This window comes from Chinchilla lanigera, unplaced genomic scaffold, assembly GCF_000276665.1.
Source record: "Chinchilla lanigera isolate Chin_1 unplaced genomic scaffold, ChiLan1.0 scaffold00015, whole genome shotgun sequence".
In the NCBI taxonomy this organism is placed as follows: Eukaryota; Metazoa; Chordata; class Mammalia; order Rodentia; family Chinchillidae; genus Chinchilla; species Chinchilla lanigera.
The window spans coordinates 9,084,717-9,105,236 of NW_004955416.1; the positions used below are offsets into that span (position 1 = coordinate 9,084,717).

The 20,520-nt window shown below is 44.5% G+C and overlaps 1 protein-coding gene across 8 annotated transcripts in view; it reads left to right on the top strand.

Moving 5' to 3' along the window:
* The window catches only part of Capn3 (calpain 3), a 50,621-nt gene that overhangs the window by 14,238 nt on the left and 15,863 nt on the right, over positions 1-20,520 (top strand). For 4 of the 8 annotated variants that reach the window (XM_013512463.1, XM_013512462.1, XM_005381335.2 and 1 more), the window contains exons 2-8: positions 12,422-12,491; positions 14,221-14,339; positions 15,416-15,549; positions 16,511-16,679; positions 17,495-17,638; positions 19,142-19,225; positions 20,098-20,183. In XM_013512463.1, coding sequence (XP_013367917.1) covers positions 12,422-12,491; positions 14,221-14,339; positions 15,416-15,549; positions 16,511-16,679; positions 17,495-17,638; positions 19,142-19,225; positions 20,098-20,183 — 806 coding nt within the window. Of the gene's footprint in view, positions 1-12,421; positions 12,492-14,220; positions 14,340-15,415; positions 15,550-16,510; positions 16,680-17,494; positions 17,639-19,141; positions 19,226-20,097; positions 20,200-20,520 lie in introns of those variants that run through there. The other 4 variants (XM_005381339.2, XM_005381340.2, XM_005381342.2 and 1 more) reach the window with 3 other exon arrangements.

Below are 20,520 nucleotides of genomic sequence, written 5' to 3' on the forward strand. Positions count from 1 at the left end.
TTTTTTTGGTTTTTCTCCGGTACCGGGAACCGAACTCACGACCTTGCGCTTGCCAAGCAGGCGCTTTTGCCGCTGAGCTAAATCCCCAGCCCCTCCTTTTCTTGAAGTACATTATTTGGGAATAACTTTAATCAGGGTCTAGCTATTTGTATTAAGCACCTTCAATTTTTATTTGTATGAAATTTGCACGTATCTGTAATTCCAGCCTTTGGGAGACTGAGGCAGTAGGATAGCTGCAAGTTTGAGGTCAGCCTAGGTTACATAGTGTGTTGAAGCCCAGCCTGAACTACACAGGAAAACCCTGTCTCAAAAAACTAAACAAAAAAAAAAAAAAAGAAATTTGCTCTCAAACTTTAAAAAAATTTACCCCTGTAGTCTTAGTTGTCTGCAATGTTGTCTTCTGGCTTTCTTTGCAGGTACTGAAAAGTCTGTCTCTTTTTCTCTACTTGTAAGATCTTCTCTCTATCTGACATTCTACAATGCCATTATATTGTGTCTAAGCATATATTTCTTTATCATTCCTGCTTAGGATTCACTGGAATTCCTGAGTCTGAAAGTTGAAATTGTTGACCAGTTGTAAAGCCCTTCCCGATCATCTTCTGGAAACTGCCTGTACTCCATATGGATCTTAACACCACTTTCTTCTTCTTTTCAGTCTCTCGTCTCTTTCATTCTAGCTTTCAGTTCATTCATTCTTACTCTAGCAGTCTTAATTTGGTGATTGAATTGTTAATATGTTAACCTTACGCGGTTTTAGTTACAAACAAACAAACATCCTAGTAACCATACAAGATGTCTGGGGAACAACTGAAGAAATTAGCAATGGATTTGGATGTTGGCTAACACTGGAGAACCGTCCTTCACTTTCTTAGTGATGAGAGTATTGCGGTGTGGAGGATGCTCTTGCTCTAGGCGATGCCTGCTGTATCCTGCGCACACCCTAAATGTTGAGGTGTAAAGTGGGATAAAGATGCAGCATTCTTTTATATGGCTCAGAAGGAAGGAATAGAATATATACGTACACATCTATCTAGATAAAACAAAGATGGCAGAATGTTAGCAATTTTTGAATCTAGATGCCTAGTGGGTGCCCTTTCTTGAAATTACTCTGTAAATCTAAACTTTTTCATTATAAAAAGCTTGAAAAGTTCAATAGCTGAAGTTTAAAACCTGTGAGAATACAGGAATCAAGGAAATAAAAAAGGGAGAGCAATGACAAAAGAAAAGGAAAATTCAAAGAGGTTTAGCACCCAATTTTTAGGAGTTCCACAGAAAAAAAATAAATAAAAGGAAGAAAAAGAAAGAAATTGCCAGGTGTAGTGGTGCATGCCTATAATCCCAACACTCAGGAGGCTGAGGCAGGAGGATAGTTAAGAGTTCGAGATCAGCCTGGGCTACACAGTGAGCTCAAGGCTAGCCTACACTGCATAGTGAGACCCTGTCTCAAAAAGACCAAAAAAAAAAAAAAAAAAAAAAAAAAAAAAAAAAAAAAAAAAAAAAGAAAAAGAAAGAAATTGAAAGAGAAAAAATTATCAAAGAAATGATACAGAATATTCCAGAACTGAGGACAGTCTCTGTATTGAAAGGAATCACTGAGCATTCAACATGAGAACTAAGAAGGAATAAGCTCAGACAAATCCATAAATGTGACATTTCGAAGGGAGGGAGGAACGCCAAAAGCTTTCAAAGGGGAAACCTTAGATCAGATACACAGGCATGTTCACAGAATTGCATTTTACCTCTCAGCAACAGCAGATAATAGGAGCAACAGAGCAATACATTAAAAGTTATGAGAGAAGCCAGGAATTACACTGGGCACATCTGTAATCCCAGCTCCTGGGAGAGGCTCAGGCAAGAGGGTCACAAGTTCAAGGTTAGCCTGCCTCAAAATAAAAAAGGGGGGGTGGGGCTGGGGATTTAGCTCAATGGCACAGCGCCTGCCTGGCAAGTGCAAGGTCGTGAGTTTGATTCCCGGTACCGCAAAAAAACGGTAAAAAAAAAAAAAAAAGGCGGGGGGCGGTGTTGGGGATGTAGCTCAGCACTCCCTGGGTGCAAACCCTAGTACTACGAAGAAGAAAATTCTAAAGGAAATTGGTTTTCATCCTAAAATGCCAAGCCAAACCCTCAGTCAAGAGAAGAAAAGAGATACAGTTAAGCCAAGAACTCACACTGTTCACTCCCAAGGGTCCCATTCTGAGGAGACTGGAAGTTGTGTGCCAGTGATGTCAAAGACCAAACCAAAGAAAACTGAAGACCTAGAACCTGAGCTGGGCGTGGTGGGGCACACCTGTAATCCCAGCCAGGCACGGAGCGAGGATGGAGGTCTTGCCTAGCATGCTCGAGGCCCAGGAACTGGAATTCCTCCTAGGAGAAAGACAGGAAGTCCCTGGACTCGGCCTCAGGCCTGGAGAGCAACCAGTCCAGGGGGTGAAGGAGCCTGCCCAGGCTCCGTGGAGGGGAGAAACGGAGCTGTTAGATTACCTGAAAAGCATCAGATTTGTACAACTATTGCTGGTTGGAAGCTTGATAGCTACATAGGAAAAAAAGAAGATTCATAATAATCAGAGAAAATAATTTACGGGGAAGGAAATATGATCACAGGATACCATTTAGCTAAAACGTAAATAATATTTACTCAGCCAAACTAAATATTGAATTTTAATTTTACCAAAAGTTTTGATAGAACTATTTTGGGATGTTAAGCAGAACATAATGTAGGAGGTTTAAATCCGATCCCCCAAAATAGGGACCATGTTGATACTTTCTAAAAATAACAAATTAAAAATGGTAATATAAGCATATATACAGAAATAGAGAGGTGAATGCCATCTCGTCCCAGCCTTTTGGCCAAGGTCAAGTGTAGAGAGATAAATGCCAGAAGAAAGACTCAAAGAATTAAAAATGGTGCTGAGGAGAGGGATTCGGCAGTGGAGAAAGGAAAGGCAAGAGACTACTCGTCCTGCATGGACTTTTTGTATGATTATTTAAAACTTTGTTCATGTATAAACTGAATAATATCTGTTATTTATTTATTTACTTCCTTCATTCCTTCCTTATTCATTTATCTGCAAGTCTAGGGGATCAAACCCAGGGCCTCATGTATGCTAGGCAAGCACTCTGCCACTGAGATATTATCTTTTGCCCTCAAAATTAAAATTGTTCTGGGTTTTTTTAAGAGAAGACCTCACTATTATAGGTCAGGCTGACCTCGAACTCATGGCTGGGATTACAGCCATGTACCACCGTGCCCAATTTCTCCAAATTAAATTATTTCTTAAAAGAGCTGACTTCACAAATTAGAGTTATGACAACACCCCGAAATGCTAAAATTATGGTTTCAAACTTTAGTGGACATAAGAATCTCCTGATGAACCTATTTAAAATGTAAAGTCCCAGCCAGGCACAGTGGCACACACCTGTAATCCTAGCTGCTCAGGAGGTGAGGTAGGAGGATCACAAGTTCAAGGCCAGCATAGGCCACTTAGTGTGAACTTATTTCAAAATAAAAAGGACTGCGGTGTAGCCCAGTAGTAGAGTACCCCTTTCAGGTATTGATCCCCAAAGAAAGAAAGAAAGAAAGAAAGAAAGAAAGAAAGAAAAGAACAAAAAAGAAAGAAAAAGAAAGGTCCTAAAGAGATCCTAGACCAGTGGTGGTGAACCTACAGCACGCATGCTGCCATGTGCTATTTATATCATTGAAAGCTCTAAAACATTTGTCATCACTGTCCTAGACCACTACCCAAACACTGAGGCATCTGAATCTTGAGCCTGGCCCTGAGCATCTGTATTCTACATTAGCATCTCAGGTGATTCTGATGTGGTCCTTCAGCCATACTTGGATCGATGAGTAGCCAGGCCACTGGGCACCCTCCTGGTGGGCTCCCTGTCAGACTTGAGTTCCCGCCTACATCTGTCCCTGCTCTCACATTAGTGTTGCCCATTGAGCAGGGTAGGACTTTGACAATGCCAGTCCTTCTTGGGAATGTGCACAACACACATCCCTCTGCCTTCCACATTTGCCCTGTGCTCTGTCACACAGGTCCTGATTTCGCAACATGAATGTCCGCTCACTGCTGCTGAGGCTACTCTAACACGGACTTTCCTCTGAGACCCAGTTGCCCACCCCTGGGGTCTTCTCACAGATTATAGCCCCTAAATGCCTGGTCAAGGTCTCTGGCGGGGGAGGGGCAGAGACGTCAGGAGAATGAAAGCTTCATTACCCTCACACAAAGGCCCGAAGCAGATTCCTCCTATGCATTCAGCAGCCTGTATAGGATTAGTGTATACAGCATGTTTAGAAGGCCCCATGCTATATCCCATTGACCGCCGGTGTCAAAGGCATGAATGCCTTTTGCTGAGGTAGGGTAAGCCTCTCTGTAACTATATTTTCTCTTTTTAAAGAAAGAGTTCCAGCAAGGCTGTCGGAGGTGCCCTAAAGGTCTGCGAGCCGCTGTGGTCTGTCCCGGGCCCGTCTCTGGCACTCTGTCCCCTCCCTGGCTCCCTCTCTGACTTGCACGGTGTTGCCCCTAGACCGTGGGCTCAGGGGCCTCCAGCCAAAGCTGCTGACTCTGACCACAGCCTTTCTCTGGGCTGTGTTCATTTGCATCGCGCTGCTGAGGGTGGAGGAGCTATATAGGCTCTGGCCCATTCACGGGAGGATTAGGCCTGGGCTGAGGGCAGCGCAGGCAGAGGCTGCAGTGAAGGCCCAGCTGCACTCCCCGAGCCAACACCATGCCCTATATGCTGCCAGGATTCTTCTGTGACCGCGTGATCCGAGAGAGGGACAGGAGGAATGGAGAGGGCACTGTTGCACAGCCCCTCAAGTTTGAGGGGCAGGACTTTGTTGTTCTCAGACAACGGTGCCTGGCTCAGAAGTGCCTCTTTGAAGACCGGGTCTTCCCCGCAGGTGTGCAGGCCCTGGGCTCGCATGAGCTCAGCCAGAAAACCAAGATGAAGGCCATCACGTGGAAAAGGCCAAAGGTAGGGACTAAAGGGATGTGGATTCAGGAGACAGCTCTTGTGGAACAGGAAGCGAAGTGGTCCCAACTCTGAGGCCAGAGGTCCCCACCTCAGCATGTTCTCCCTACCATATACCCCCAAATACCTTCCCACTTCTGCCCCAGACGGGAGCGTTATTCTTTATTCCTGAACCAGAGCACACTGTGATGTTCTGTGAGTCCCTGACTTTGAAAATATGTGTTAACGCGTTGACTCAGATTTAAAGGAAGGTTATAAAGTGTAATGGATGATCACTGCGCTTCTTGAAGCAGGAGTTCAGGGATGGGAGCGTGGAGCAGTTAAGGATTCCAAGGTGCCCAGCTTTAGGGAGAGTTCTGTGGAAAGTGGGGAACAGTAAAGAAATGGGACGCTGGAGACCAGCCTTCCTAACCTGTCCCTAACCTGGCACAATAGCGCAGCATCTCTGTGTTTGAACAGAAAGCTCCGTGCTGAGCAGTAGGCCTCCGTCCGGAGGAAGCAGTTTGCTCCAGGCTGCCCTTTAACGTGTAAGAGGACTGACAGGCCTATCTGTGCAGCAGGAATAGGCCCAGGTGCTCAGGGGTGTGCAGGACACAGCCCTTCTTCCTGCAAGAGCTGCCTAAGCTAGAACAGCATTCACTGCACTTAGAGCAGCCCGGGACTCTGCCCAGGGTGCTCGGAGGTGGTGTGTGTTGGTCAGTGGATCAGCAAGATGAGTCCATTGCAGTGTATGAAAATATATAGTTGTCCAATTTAAATATCTTATTAAAATAAACTTTTAATTTTTTTTTTTTTTTTTTGGTTTTTCTCCGGTACCGGGAACCGAACTCACGACCTTGCGCTTGCCAGGCAGGCGCTTTGCCGCTGAGCTAAATCCCCAGCCCCATAAACTTTTAATTTTAGAAGAGCTTTAGGTTTATAGAAAGATTGTGAGGCCAGGATAGAGAGCTCCCACACACAGCAGTTCCCTTTTACCTGTGGTTTTGCTTTTAATGGTTTCAGTGGCCAGTGGTCAACTGTGACCTGAAAATGTTAAATGAGAAATTCCGGAAATAAGAAATTCATAAGTTTTAAATAAATCTGTTATGGTATATTATTATAAATATTCTATTTGCTAGTTAGTTTATCTCTTAATTGGCTCCTTTATAAATTAAAATTTATCATCGGCATGTAGGTATGCATAGAAAAGCACTTTGTACATATAGGGTCCTGACTATCTGCAGTGCAGGCATCCACTTGAGTCTTGGAACGTATCCCCTATGGATAAGGGGATACTGTACTCTGAACAGTGTTCTTTGTTATTAGCATCTTACATTTGTGTGTTACATTTGTAACTATTACTTGCCCAGCATTAATATACTAGTAGAACTCAAGTCTGCTCTACATTGAGACTTCTGTGGGTTTTTGTCTACTCTCTTTTCCGTTGCACGATGCCACCCAGGCAACATTACACTTAGCTACCGTATTTCTTTAGCTTCCTCTTGGCTGTGAGAGTCTCCCAGCTTTCTTTGTTTTTGATGACCTTCACAGTTTTACAGTATTGCTCAGGTACTTTTTAAAATTCCCTCAGGCGGCACGTCTTTGCTACTCTGCTCCCCTACTGGGCTCATGGGTTTTTGGTAGGAGAGTCACAGAGGTAAAGTGCCATCTTTGCCATCCTTTCTTTGGAAAATGGAATTAGAAACCAAGATCTGTTTGCTGGTATGCTTGTTGCTACTAGAATGTCATTGCTACTATTTATCCCTCTCAGCTGATAGAGAAAGGAGATAAATGCGTGTGTGTACTAACTCCTGTATGTACATACCTATACATACTGCCCTATATAAACTTCTGTGCCTATAATAAGTCAAACATGAGTTCATACTGACTTATACTTAAATATTTCTCTCTCTGCTTTTTTGTATGTGGTAATGGAATGGAATTTTTAAATTTTTAAATTCCAGTTCTTCATTGGTGGCACATAGAAAAACAATTGCCTTTTATGTGCTAACTTTATACCCTGCATCCTGGCTACATTTGCTTATTTGTTCTAGATGGGTGTTCTGAGATTTTGGTTTTAGTTTTTGTCATTTGCAGGGGATTTGCTAGGTGATCATGTAATTTTTTATTAAGACAAGTTTTTTTTTTGTTCTAATCTCTTTCAGTTTCTTTTCTTATTTTATTGCATTAGATAGTTCTTCCAGTGTGACGTTCAGTCTTAGGGAGACAGCATCTAGTTTCTCACCATGTGAAAGAAGTTTTAGCTGTTGTTCTTTGCAAAGGTAGATGTTCTCTACCAATTTGAGGAAGTTTTCCTCTATTTCTAGTTAAATGAGAGTTGTGGGGGTTATTTATTTAAATCATGAATTGGCAATGAAAAGTATCAAATAGTTCTTCTACATTGATCAACATGATCATATGATTTTTTTCTCCTTAGCCTGTTGATGTGATGACTTACACAGATTTTTGAGTGCTAAATCCACCATGTGTAACTGGCATAAACTACTTACATGGTGTAATTGTGTTTATATACTGTTATATTTAAGTTATTAATACTTTGCTGAGGATTTTCTTGTGTGTCCATAGCACACATAGTTTTCCCTTCTTGCATGGTTTTTCTGGCTTGGGTATGAAGGTCATGCTGATTTCATAGAATCATTTATGAAATGATCTCTTGGCTTCCATCTCATGGGAGACACTATGGAGAGGTGATACCATTTCTTCCTTGAATATTGGTAGAATTTACTAGTGAAACATCTGGGTCTGCTGCTCTCCTTTTGGATGCGTTGTTAATCATTACCTCTTCAAGAGGTATTCCATATTCAGGTTATCTATTTTTCCTTGTGTAAGCTTTTGTAGTTTGTATCTTTCAAGAAATTTGTCCATATTGTCTAAGTTATCAAATTTATGAGTAAGAGTCTAATTATAGCGTTTCTTTATCATCCTTTTCATGACCACAGAATCAGCAGTGATAACCTCTCCATTTTTTATGTTAGTAATTTGTGTTTTCTGTTTTTTCCCTCATTTAGTATAGCTATAGGTTTATAAATTTTATAGTTCCTTCCAAAGAATCATTATGGTTTTTATTGACTTTCTATTACTTTTGGTTTTTATTTCATTGATTTCTGCTCTAATTTTTAGGTTTTTTTTTGTTTCCTTTAGCCTTAAATTTTTTTTTCTACTGTGTAAAGGTAGAATAGTCTCTACTGATTCCAGGTCTTCTTTTCTGATATATTTAGCACTATCAGTTTCCATCTAAGTATTGCTTTTGCTTCACCCCACAAATCTTGATGCTATATTTTTATTTTCATTTCATTCAAAATATTTTAACTTCTTTTAAAATTTCTTCTTTGACCTGTGTGTATTTAGAAGAATGTTGTTTAATTTCCTAATAATTTCAGCTGCCTTTTTGTTAATTGATTTTTAGCTTCATTCTACTATGCTCTGAAAACATGCTTTGTATGATTTCTACTCTTTTACACTTGTTAAAGAGTGCTTTGTGGCCCACAGTGGGATCTATCCCAGTGATCATTACAAATGATTTTGAGAAGACTGTTAATTCCTCTGTTTTAGGGTAGAATATTCTGTAATGTCAATTTGATCAAGTTGATCTATAGCTTTGTTCAGGTTATTTATACCTTCGCTGATTTTATTCCTTATTGATCTACAGGAAAAAGGGTGATGAAGCTTCTCCAGCTACAATACTAGATTTGTCCCTTCCTCCTTTCAGTTCTATCACCCTGTGTGTGTGTGTGTGTGTGTGTGTCTGTGTGTGTCTGCAAATTGAACCCAGGGTTCAAAGAATGCTAGGCAAGCAGTCTGAACCAAATCCCCAGTCCTTTTTCTTTTATTTTCAGACAGGGTCTCACTAAGTTTCCCAGGATAGCCTTAAACTTGTGACCCCCTTGCTTGAGCTTCCCATTTAGCTGGTATCACAGGTGTGCACTATCATACAGCTTGCCCAGTATATTTTGACACTCTATTGAGTGCACACGAGTTTAGGATTGTATGTGTTCTTGAGAATTGATCTTTTTCTTATATAATGCTTCTCTGGTTTTTGTTTTTTTTTTTTCATCTTTAAATTTTTTTCCAGCGCTGAGGATTGAACCCAAGATGCTTCACCATTGAGTTACGTACTCATCCCTTTTTAATTTTTTATTTTGAAACATGGTCTTACTAATTTGCCCTGGCAAGACTTGAACTTGCCATCCTCCTGCCTCAGGGCTGGGGTTGCAGGGGTGTGCCACCATGCCCAGCTTATTGTTACTTTTAACAAAATTATCTTTTAAGACTAAAAAATAAAATATTTTATTTTACTTTCACTCATTCTTTCCTGTATGTTCTTTCTTTATGAAGACCCAAGTTTATTCCTTGCATCGTTTTTTTCTTCCAGATGAACTTCTTTTCAACACTTTCAGCAACCTGCTGGCAATGAATTTCCTCAACTTTTGTTTGTCTGAATAAGCTGCAGAATGACAATATTAATAATATCACTACCAAGATAATTCCTAAAAATAGTTTAATTTTAATGTATGCTTTTTCTTCTGTTGTGTAAAACAGTTTTTAAAATGTGTACATTATGTGAACATCATAGGCAAAATACTATATATGATACAGTCTCCTTTTTGACCATCCTTTAGCTTTAATTCTGCAAGTAACTACACTGTGAGGTATGAGCTACTCCAATCCTGGGCTGGTGGTCTTCTCTTCTTCGAGTTGTTTGGAGGTCATTCTTTAGCAGATTCCCCAAGGGGAGCTCACGGAAACATTCCCTGAATTCTTCCATTATTGGAAACAGGTTGAGCACACGCTTTATACTTGAAAGTTCTGCTGTTCATAAATCTTTGGTTCACAATTTCTTTCTTTGAGTATCTTAAACATATTGCAGTAGGAAATAAACTTCTTCTGGAATAAAGTATTGCTATTGAAAAATGATAAACTAATGTTTTCCCCTTAGAAGTTACTTGTCTTGTCCTGGATGTCTAAAAAAACTTTTTTCCTTTTTTTGAAAGTCCAATAATGTTTTATTTATTTGTTTGTTTGTTTGTTTATATTTTTTGTTATGGAAATCGAACTTAAGACACTGCACTTGCCAGCCAGGTGCTTGTGCCCCTGAGCCATATTCCCGGCCTCCAATAATATTTTAGAATTTTTTTTTGTGTGTGTGTGGTACTGGGGAATGAACTCAGGTCCTTGTGATGCTAGGCAAGCACTCTACTACTAATCTACAACCCCAGCCTTTAAAATATACTTTCATGTGGGTTATTCTGAATTGTTATTCGTATGGTAGTATTATGCCCTTTTAATGTACAGTATCAAATATGTTATTTCATTTGAGGAGTTTTTGAACTATAATTTTTAATATTCTATTCCTTTGCTTTTTTCTTCTGAGACTCCTATTATCTGCTTGTTGTTCTTGCTTCTACTTTTGTTTTTGTTTGATTGTTTTAGAGTAGAGGGACAAAAAATTATTTCAAAGAGACAAAAATAAATTATGAGCTGCATATCCAATTCAACTTTAACATTACAGGTTGTTATTGCAATTATTTTGTAAGTTTACATATTTTCTCTTTATTAGGAGCAAAAAATTAGCTCCTAATGACTTCACGATAAGTTCTTATTTACTTTTCCTACTGCACACCTAAGTTTTGAAACAATATTATTATTTGTTATGGTTCTTATTTCTTTATGGTTTAGGGGTTTTGTTTTTAAGATGTATCCCAAAAGGGATCAGTGGCCAAAAATAACATTTTTAGTCACTTGAAAGAACTTTTTATGTGTGTGTATGTCACCAACTTGATATGCACTTAGATTTCTTGCTTCTGTTTCCTTTCAGCTTTTACAGACTGCTCTTAAATTATTTTTTCTTTAATTCTAATTTTTAACTGTGTAAAACTTTATGTGGATTTTATGTATAAACTATTTTCAAACACTGATATTCAGAGTTTTATTTCTATCCCTATTACTTCTATCTTTTTACTCCCTTCCAACATAGGGAAGTTTATTAAAAAGAATTGTAATCCTAGCTACTCGGGATGCAGGAGGACCGAAAACTCTGGGCCAGGCTGGGAACTTAGCAGGACCTGTCTTAAAATACAGTGGTACCTTGGTTCATGAATTTGATTCTTTCTATGATTTCAAGTTGGGCAAGAACCAAATCAAATTCAATAGTTAGGTGCAATGTTGACCTTCTGAAGAAATCTGATTTGGTTCTAGTCCAGTTCAGTTTGTGACCAGAATCATGGAGAGAATTGAGTTTGTGAACCAAGGAAACACTGTTTAAAAAAAAAAAAAAAAAGAAAAGGGCTGGGGATGTATTTCGGTGGTAGAGCAATTACCTGGATGGGAAGGCACTGCAAAAATAAATAAATAAAGTAAAAAGTTATTCATCTATCCTTCCACTGCATTCAGAGTTTTTAATGGAGTAAGAGGGAAGTTGTGGTGTAGGATAAGTGAGCCTTTTCCTCTAGGAAGATGAGACACCCCTGAGCGCAGGGGTTTTAGCATATTTGCATATACTGGGTTGTCATGGTGAAGGGGGCGCCATTTCATTGGAATAGCAAGGCTTTTTCTCTCTCTCTTTTTTTTCTTTTTTTGGTAATGGGGATTGAACCCCGGGCTTTCACACTGAGTCACACCCCCCAGTTCTTTTTTTATTTTTTATTTTGAGACAGAGTCTCATTAAATTGTCCAGGGTAGGCTGGAACTTGGGCTCCTCCTTCCTCAGCCTCTAGAGTGCTGGGCTTATAGGCATGCGCCACCATACCCAGCTGCAAAGCTTCTTGAGCCTGTGAAGAACAATGTTAAAACTAAAACACTGAGTCTGCAATCATTATAAAAGTGTTTTTTAAAAAAGCATAACATATCTGGAAACCGAGAGCACCCTCTGTTGGTCCCTATGGACCTGGGCTTGAAAACTGCTTTCCTGGGTGGCCTCAGGTAAAGCTGGCTGCCCTGCTACCAAGGGAGGTGAATGAGGCTTATGCCAAGCACTCAAGTCCCAGGCGGACTCTAAGTATCTGTGTTGCCCTCTTCCTCTTGGGAAGGAAGATCTCTTTTTTCCTTCTAGTGTCCTTTCTCCTAGCACAGGAAAAGCAAAGTCATGCTTCCTGATGTTCCTCTCTCCAATTGTGATAGGAGGGACAGTGCCCTGACTCTCAAGGTGCCCCTTACTCAGTGTGACCGTGTGGGAAGCAACATGGTACAGCAAAAAGGAGGACTGCTTCTGGCTCCCACGACTTACTACTGTGTGTGCTTGGGAATGTTTCTTAACCTCTCTGAGCCTCGGTTTGCTTAGCTGAAAAACAAAAATGATAGTGTCCAATTCCCAGGCTGCGTTTGGAGGCTGAAAGGAGTGAAACATGTAGAGCTTCAGATACATGGCGCCAACACTGCATAACGGAACTCAACACATAACAGCTACTATCACTATAACCTGGTCACCTTCTGTTTGTTTGTTTCACAGGAAATCTGTGAGAATCCCCGATTTATCATTGGCGGAGCCAATAGGACTGACATCTGCCAAGGAGACCTAGGTAACAAAGTCCCCCTCACCATACCTGCCAGGTGATCAAGGGGTGATGGAGAGGGAAAGCCCTTTCCAGGAGGTAAAGGGACAAAACTCTGTTTTTGTTTTTAATGCATTTTTGGAAGATTTTTATAGCAGGTACCCTTTCAGTTTGTTGCCCTGTGTGCTGGCTGGCAATCACTTTGTTTCCCGGCCCAGTTTTTATCAGCACTTTGCCTTGCATCACACGAGGGGTGCCACATACTAAGTGCACCTTCAGCAGGACTTTTTTTTTCATTGTGACCCTGGGTATTGAACCTAGGGCCTTCCCACTGAGCTACACCCCCAGGCCTTTTAGTTTTTTGGGTTTTTTGGTCTTTTTGAGACAGGGTCTCACTATGCAGCTCAGGCTGGCCTTGAGCTCACTTTGTAGCCCAGGCTGGCTTCGAACTCGCAACGATCCTCCTGCCTCAGCCTCCTGAGTGCTGGGATTACAGGCATGTGCCACCACGTCCGGCTCCCCAGGCCTTTTAAAATTTTTAAATTTGTGAGATATGGTCTTGTTAAATTCCCCAGGCTGGGCTCAAACTTACAGCTCTCCCGCCTCTGCCTCTCACAGTGCTGGGATTCCCAGCCTGCATCATCATGTTCAGTTTTCACCACGACTTCTTGTGTTGTTTTTAGAGGACACAAAAGCGGGTCTTGGGCCTGCGTTGCAGCATGGGCTCAGCCCTTCTAGACTAAAGCCCCTCGACACGACTTTTAGTTGCGCTCTAATAAGACAGTTCTGTGCCTGTGTGAGAAGCGTGTCCTTTAGGCGTGAAGAATCTATATATTCACAAAAAATGCAGTGCCAAAAAGAGCCCTGGGACTGTTGTTTAATTTAAGCCCCAGAACAGCTCCAGATCAAAAAAGTCTTTCAACAAGGACGGCATTTGCCTGTAGAGGAGCAGCCAGTGTTCTGTTTGCCTGATGGCGTGGCTGTCCCGTCCCAACTTTCCCCTCTCTCAGTCCCTTGTCCTGGAAGTACTGTCTGTGTGACTGCAGACATGCTCTGTGTAGTACAGTCAGAAAGTCCGGGACCCAATTAAAACAGAAGGCACAGGGCACCCAAAACAGAGTGAAAAGAATGCAGTTGATCCAGCTGCAGGACAGGCTAAGGAGAAGGCGTCTGGCCAGGTCCTTGCCCCAGCTGGAGCTGATGACATGCCTGGGCAGCTGGTCCTCCCTGACTTCCCCTCAAATCAGTTCAACAGGAGGCAGAAAAAGCGAAGAAGAAAATGTCCCCGTCTCATCCCATTGCCAGCCGCTTCCCTGGGTTCCCATATACCGGTCCAAGAGCAGCTATCTAACTGGCTTCCCTTAGCTACAAATCCAGTGACAGGACGATGGATGGGCTTTGCCAGGGTCAGAAGGGAGAGCAAACTTGCACCGAAAGGCACAGGGCACGTGGATTTCCTGACGGTGTTAGAAAGAACAATCCAGTTATGATCACCTACTGCTCTTTCCCGCTGAGGCCCAAAATTGAAGTGAGTTCCTCTGGCAAAGCCCTTAGCAAAACGTCCAGGGTTTGAGGGAGGAAGGGCCCCGGTGGGTTCCACTGTCAAGGATTCCTGTGAAATCTCCTTGCTGGGCTGATGCGTCTGTAAGGTCTGATCTGGAAGCAAGACGGGCATTAAGAGAATCCCCGGTCCTCAGCGACAAGAGCAGCTGGCTGAGGGACAGACCCACGAAACCCACTGTGTGTTTGCTTGCAGGGGACTGCTGGTTTCTCGCAGCCATCGCCTGCCTGACCCTGAACGAGCGGCTGCTTTTCCGAGTTATCCCCCATGACCAAAGTTTCACTGACAACTATGCGGGGATCTTCCACTTCCAGGTGAGGTGATGGGCACGTGGCTAAGGGTGCCAACTACAGACTCCCACCACACTTCTCTTGGCCTTGACTTCCCAAAGCTCTAGGGAAGGCTCCACCCCCCCACACCCCAGCTGCAACAGAGGGCAGCAACCCCTTGATATTGCAAGGCTAGGAGGGAGGAAGCAGTTGTTTATCTGTGACCCCCCAACCCCACACAGCTTCCACTTGGCCCCCGGAAGTCAGGAAGACATCCTGTTTGCTAGCCTGCAGCTCTGTTTTTGCCTTCCAGCTGGCTGCTGTGTTATTGCCTGCAGCCCTTCGCAAGTAACTCCCTCCATAGAGCATAGGGCCCCTTGGGCTGTACTATGGGACCCCTGATCCAGGAACTACTACGGCTCCTTTTCCTTCTTGCCACAGGCAGTTCCATAGTAGGTCTATGCTTGCCTCTTCCAGGCCTTGGAAGAAAATTCTAGTTAAAGAAAATTCTAGGTGGCCCCTATCCCACCTCAGTGAGGATTTGAAGATCAGGCTCCTGCCTTGGCCTGGAACTAAGATTCCTGGCACTAGTTTCATTACAACTTTTTTGGGTTCAAATAATTTTGGCACAGAGCCAAATGCTGGTGCTGGACCAGAATGAAAGTGGGAATCAGGTGTTTTCTGGGACACTCTTGTCATCAAGAAATACTTAAACCGATACTATGACCTCACAAGGCCAGGAGCTCTCAGGCCTTGCTGCATAGTAGAATCTTCCTGAACACAAAATGCTAATATGCAGGCCCTGCTCCAGATCTCCCAGGCAGGGCAATGAAAATCTAAAGCCCTAACACACTGAGGGAGCACCTGCCACTCTCAATTCTGAACTGGACTTTGTGGAAGACTAAGCAGTAGGTAACTCAGTCCCTGCCCTCAAGAAGTTCACAGTCCAGATAGAGACAGAGTCCCATGTCACATGTCCCAGAACATGAGCCAGCACCAATAAGCTGGACCTAGGAAACAGAACTGCTTTGGGATGGACGAGCTCCTAGTGGAAAGTGCGAGGAAAGGTGTGTTTCCTAGTGGTAATCGGAGGATGACTCTGCTTTCATGTGTCTGTGCAGTTCTGGCGCTATGGAGACTGGGTGGATGTGGTTATTGATGACTGTCTGCCTACATACAACAATCAGCTGGTCTTCACCAAATCCAACCACCGCAATGAGTTCTGGAGTGCTCTGCTGGAGAAGGCTTATGCTAAGTAAGATGACACTAGAGTGTGAAACAGGTGGGCTGTAAGGAAAGGGTTGCAGAATCCAGCAGGATGCGTGTGTGTGTGTGTGTGTGTGTGTGTGTGTGTGTACACTCTCACATGTGCTGGGGGAATTCAACTGTGACCCAGAGTCAGAGTAGAATGGATTAGGCAGCAATAGTGCTAACTAAAAGCACTAAGTTTAAGAGAAGAAATGGAGAAGAATGGAGAAACTGGGCTTGGTGGCTCACACCTGTAATCCCAGCGACTCAGGAGGCTGACAGGAGGATTGCAAGTTCAAGGCTAGCCCAGGTATAATGGTGATATCCCACCTCAGTAAAAGGAAGGAAAGAAGGAAAGAAAGGAGAGAAAGGAGAGAAAGGAAAGAGAGAAAGAAAGAAAGAAAGAAAGAAAGAAAGAAAGAAAGAAAGAAAGAAAGAAAGAAGAAAGAGGGAGAGAGAGAGAAAGAAGAAAGAAAGAAAGAAAGAAAGAAAGAAAGAAAGAAAGAAAGAAAGAAAGAAAGAAAGAAAGAAAGAAAGAAAAAGAAAAAGAGTCTTTAACTTTGACTTCCCATAGTGAGCTCTTTAATTCTGACTGGTGGTTTTGCAAGCCTTGGATCAGAGCACTGAATTTCCAGAGCTCAGATCCCATGATCTCGCTTGGCTCAAACTCATACTGTCATCTCTTGGCTGAGAAGCTCACTTCAGCTGAAAGGGCTGCCAGGAAGTGGGATAGCTGGGCTCCAGTGCCAATGCTTCTGGCCCTCTGTGGCCTAGGGTGGGTCACTGGGCCTCTTGAGCTCTGTCACTGGGAAGAACAGGAATCACAGCAACCAGCTGTCTCATTAGCTCATCTGATCGGGAATTGTTGAGAAAACATCATAGGACCTGAGCAAAGTTCTGGGCCGGGGTACCTGGGCATCTGTCCTGGAACCATGTGGCCCCAGGTTGGTCTTCATCTTTTCCCCAAGGCTCCATGGTTCCTACGAAGCCCTGAAAGGTGGGAACACCACAGAGGCCATGGAGGACTTCACAGGAGGGGTGACGGAGTTTTTTGAGATCAAGGATGCTCCGCGAGACATGTACAAGATCATGAGGAAAGCCATCGAGAGAGGCTCCCTCATGGGCTGCTCGATTGATGTAAGTTGGGGGAAGGGCCACAGGGCAGGAGCCATTCTCTCAGCTAATGGCAGCACAGTCTTCGGGGACAGGGTGAATATTTTGTTTTAAGAGGAACTGATTCTTGATGTTGAAAAATGGGAGTTTTTCAAGTGTTCCTGGGGATTTCCAGTAGAGTGACTGGGCAAGGATGTCCCAGTCCTGGAATTTAGGTGGACTCGGGTCCTGAGCCCTATGTCAGAGGGGGCCTCTCTCTTGTCTGGACTGCCTGCTCTACGCGTGTCCCCAGAAGCTAGCCACATACTTAGCTTTGGACCTGAGCCCACCATTTCCCTAACAAAGTGTCCGCATCATTGAGCTTTGGCCCCATTGCCTGCCTGGGACCCAGGCTCTGTGTTGAGGGAAAGATCAGCCCACAGTCCACACTCAGGGCAACACAGCCAAGCACAGGGAGATGGGAACTGTGGGCAAGGAGACACTAGGCCACGGACGCCAGGCCTGCTCAGTGTCCGGAGAGGCACCTTCCCTCGTCCCTGCGTGTCAGCCATCTTGGTGATTTCCATGCGAGCGGGAGGGCCCAACTCATTCCTGCCCCTTTCTCTCCCTACACGCCCCGCGCACAGAAAGCCGGGGAAGGTCAGTCAGCCTAAAACACCTTGGGTGAACATTTTCTTTCTGTGTCACTTTTCTCCATCTTCTCTCCATTCATGTTCTATTAATCTCTCCTCTTTTCCTTTTCTGCCCCTTCCCTTCTTTCTGTCTCCTTCCCTTCCCCGCCTTTGTTTGCTCTCTCTCCCTCTCCTGGGTTGTCCTCCACCCTCCCTGTCGGGCCTCAGGATGGCACAAACATGACCTATGGAACCTCTCCTTCCGGTCTCAACATGGGGGAGTTGATTAAACGGATGGTGAGGAACATGGATAACTCGCTGCTCAGGGACTCAGACCTCATCCCCAGAGGCTCAGATGACAGACCATCGCGGGTGTGTACCTCCAGCTGGCAGGACCCCTCCCCGCTGCTGCCGGCTGCCCCTCGGCAGCCAGTGCAACACTGTGACTTCCCGCCCCCTGGTTCACTCTTCCAGTGAAGAAAGCAAAGGAGCCTTTGAAGAGGGCTGCAGTACTTTCGGAAGCCATGCATTGCGTTTCACAGAAAAACACAGAGGAAAACTTAACCTATATTTTCTCCCTCCAAGATAATCACTCTTAACATTTGGTATATACTATTCCAGGATTTTTCCATGTCCCACACTTAATATATATTTTAATTTTAAAAACCTTGTCATATTGTATTACCTCTTTGCAGTTTTTCAGTTAGTTTATATTCTCATTATGCTAATAAATTTTTTTAATGTTCAGGCATTTTTTTATTTGAAAGAGAATTTAACGCCCCCCCCCAAAAAACAAAAACAAAACAACAAAAGACAATAAAAATACAGAATTTCAAAATAAGATGATAGGAAATTAACAGCTAATAAATATTCCCATATAGCATTTTCAGTTGCACAATCTTCTAACAGGCAGGTATGTTGTAATTTGCTTACCCAATACCCTATTACTGGAAACTTAAAGGTTTTTTCCTTTTTTGGCTCTAATGAACATGGCAATAGATGCATGTTTGTTTGTGTCCCCAATGGTGTCATAGGCCAGATTCCCAGTAGTAGAATTCCTAGTTGAATGAGACTCTTACGTGATATCAAGAGTCATTTTGAGCAGCTCTCCAAGTGTGCAAGTGTGGATGGGCACCTGTCCTGCCCCGACCCTTTCTGTCAGCCTGGTGTGTGTCAGGAGGATTGAGATCCAGGAGGAGCTAAGATGTCAAAAACCCTAACCTACCTATGCCAATCACCCTGAAAAAGGCTCCAAGAACTCCAAAGTTCCACGTGGCTCTGGGAAGCGCTCCTTAGAGCCGTTGTGTTACCAGGCTGCTACTAACCCCCTGGACAGCCTGTCTAGCCCCGTTGAGCTCTGCGACACTACCCTTCTGCCCAGGATCCCTTGTGCCTGCGACGTGGGCCTTTCTGCCTGTGCAAGGGCCACCCTTCACTCTTAAGCGCAGCCGTGTCTGGGCAGGGATCCCTGGCAGTTCCTTCCCTGGGTGCAGTGATTCTCGATTTCTTGAATATCATGTTCTCAGTGGGTGTGCAAGAGTTCAAGGATGTAACCAGAATGGCACAAGTCTGGGAAGCCCAGCCAACCCCCTGCCCCCTGTGAAGGACCCTAAGGGAAGCTGTCACCCCCCTCACATCCCAGGTTCTTCCTTATCACCAGTGCGCCAGGACAGAGCCTTCCCAGTGACCAGCTACATCTTCTCGATGCTCTTAAAGGGCCAGCGAGGGCCTGCTGTGGTCATGAGGTACTCTCAGGGAGCAGAGTAGGGCCTGTCCTCACAGAACCCAGAAAGTGAGCCCATAAGAACTTGGTCTCCAGGCAGCAGAACCTCTGCTCCCCAACTCCTGACCCACTATCTGGTTGTTGCTCCACAGACAATTGTTCCGGTTCAGTATGAGACACGAATGGCCTGCGGGCTGGTCAAAGGGCATGCCTATTCTGTCACTGGACTGGAGGAGGTGAGCCTGAGGGCCCAGGTGGTACACGGGGACCACATGGGTTGACTTTCTGGAGTCAGGATTTAGCTTTCTGCACCCCTCATGGGCTGTGGAGCTTGCCACCAATCTGGGGATTCTGCTCAAGGTCCAAGCACAGTGCCCAAGCAGGGAGGGGCCCGTGGGACCTGCTAGAGACCGGCTTTGCCACCGGCTTTGCCAGTGCTCACTTTATCTTTGCTTTTAGGGCTAAAAATAGCAATTTCCCCAATATTTCCAAGAAACAAACAGAAATGTTGCTTTTGTTCCACAAAGGGGGTCTCCTGTGTTCTGGCGTTCTGCCCGCTCAGGTTCACGCAGTTACAACGCTCTGCTCCCTCTGGGACAATGGGCTTCTCTGGCTGAGTGTGGCACACAGTTGGGCAGGTTGTGCCCTGAACAAAGGGATGGGCAGAAAGGATATCAACCCATTCCAGCAGACTGGAGGGAAGGGGCACCTTTTCTAATTGGCCCATCTAGCAGGGGCTTTTGTCTGTGGCTCGTCAGCCAGTAGAGGCCTTTTAAAAGAGTCACACAGACACCAGATGTGCCAACAGCGTCTGCTGTATCCACCTCCTCTCCTGCCTCCCCCAAAGCTCACAGTGACTGTCAAGTTCTCCAGGAAAATCACCTCTTAGAAGATAGCAGGTGACAGCCAGGCCTTGGGCCCTTCTGACTCAGTCCTAAGCCTGTGACCTCTCACCCGACCATCCTCAGGGAGCTTCCGATTGTCTCCTGGGCTGGCCAAGCAGGACAGCTCCCCTAACGGGCTCTCTCCCCACCCCCTCCCGGCCCTCAGGCGAGACAGGAGCCCCCTTTGCAGACAGGCTGGGAAAGCTTCTTTCCTTCTGCCCCAGGCCCTGTTTAAAGGTGAGAAAGTGAAGCTGGTGCGGCTGCGGAACCCCTGGGGCCAGGTGGAGTGGAACGGCTCTTGGAGTGACGGGTATGGGAAGCCATGGGTGAGAGCAAACACCGGTGAAGGTGTAAAATCCCCTTCAAACCCACGACAACCTACAGAGGAGAAGAGTCCGGGAGTGGGAGAGCCAGGGATCCCGAGGAGCTGCAGACAGTCATAGGCTAGAGGGCAGGGACTCCGGAAAGCTGAGATGAGGCCCAGGCACGAGCAGAGTCTTAATGCAGAGTCTCAGGGTCTGGACTGCACAGGCAACTTCCCTGCTTGGCATCTCTTCACCTTATCTGGAAAGCGGAACAATATTAGCACGGACAGTGTGAGCTGTTGTGAGGAGATGGCACTGCTTTTGGAAAGTGCTTGGCTGGTG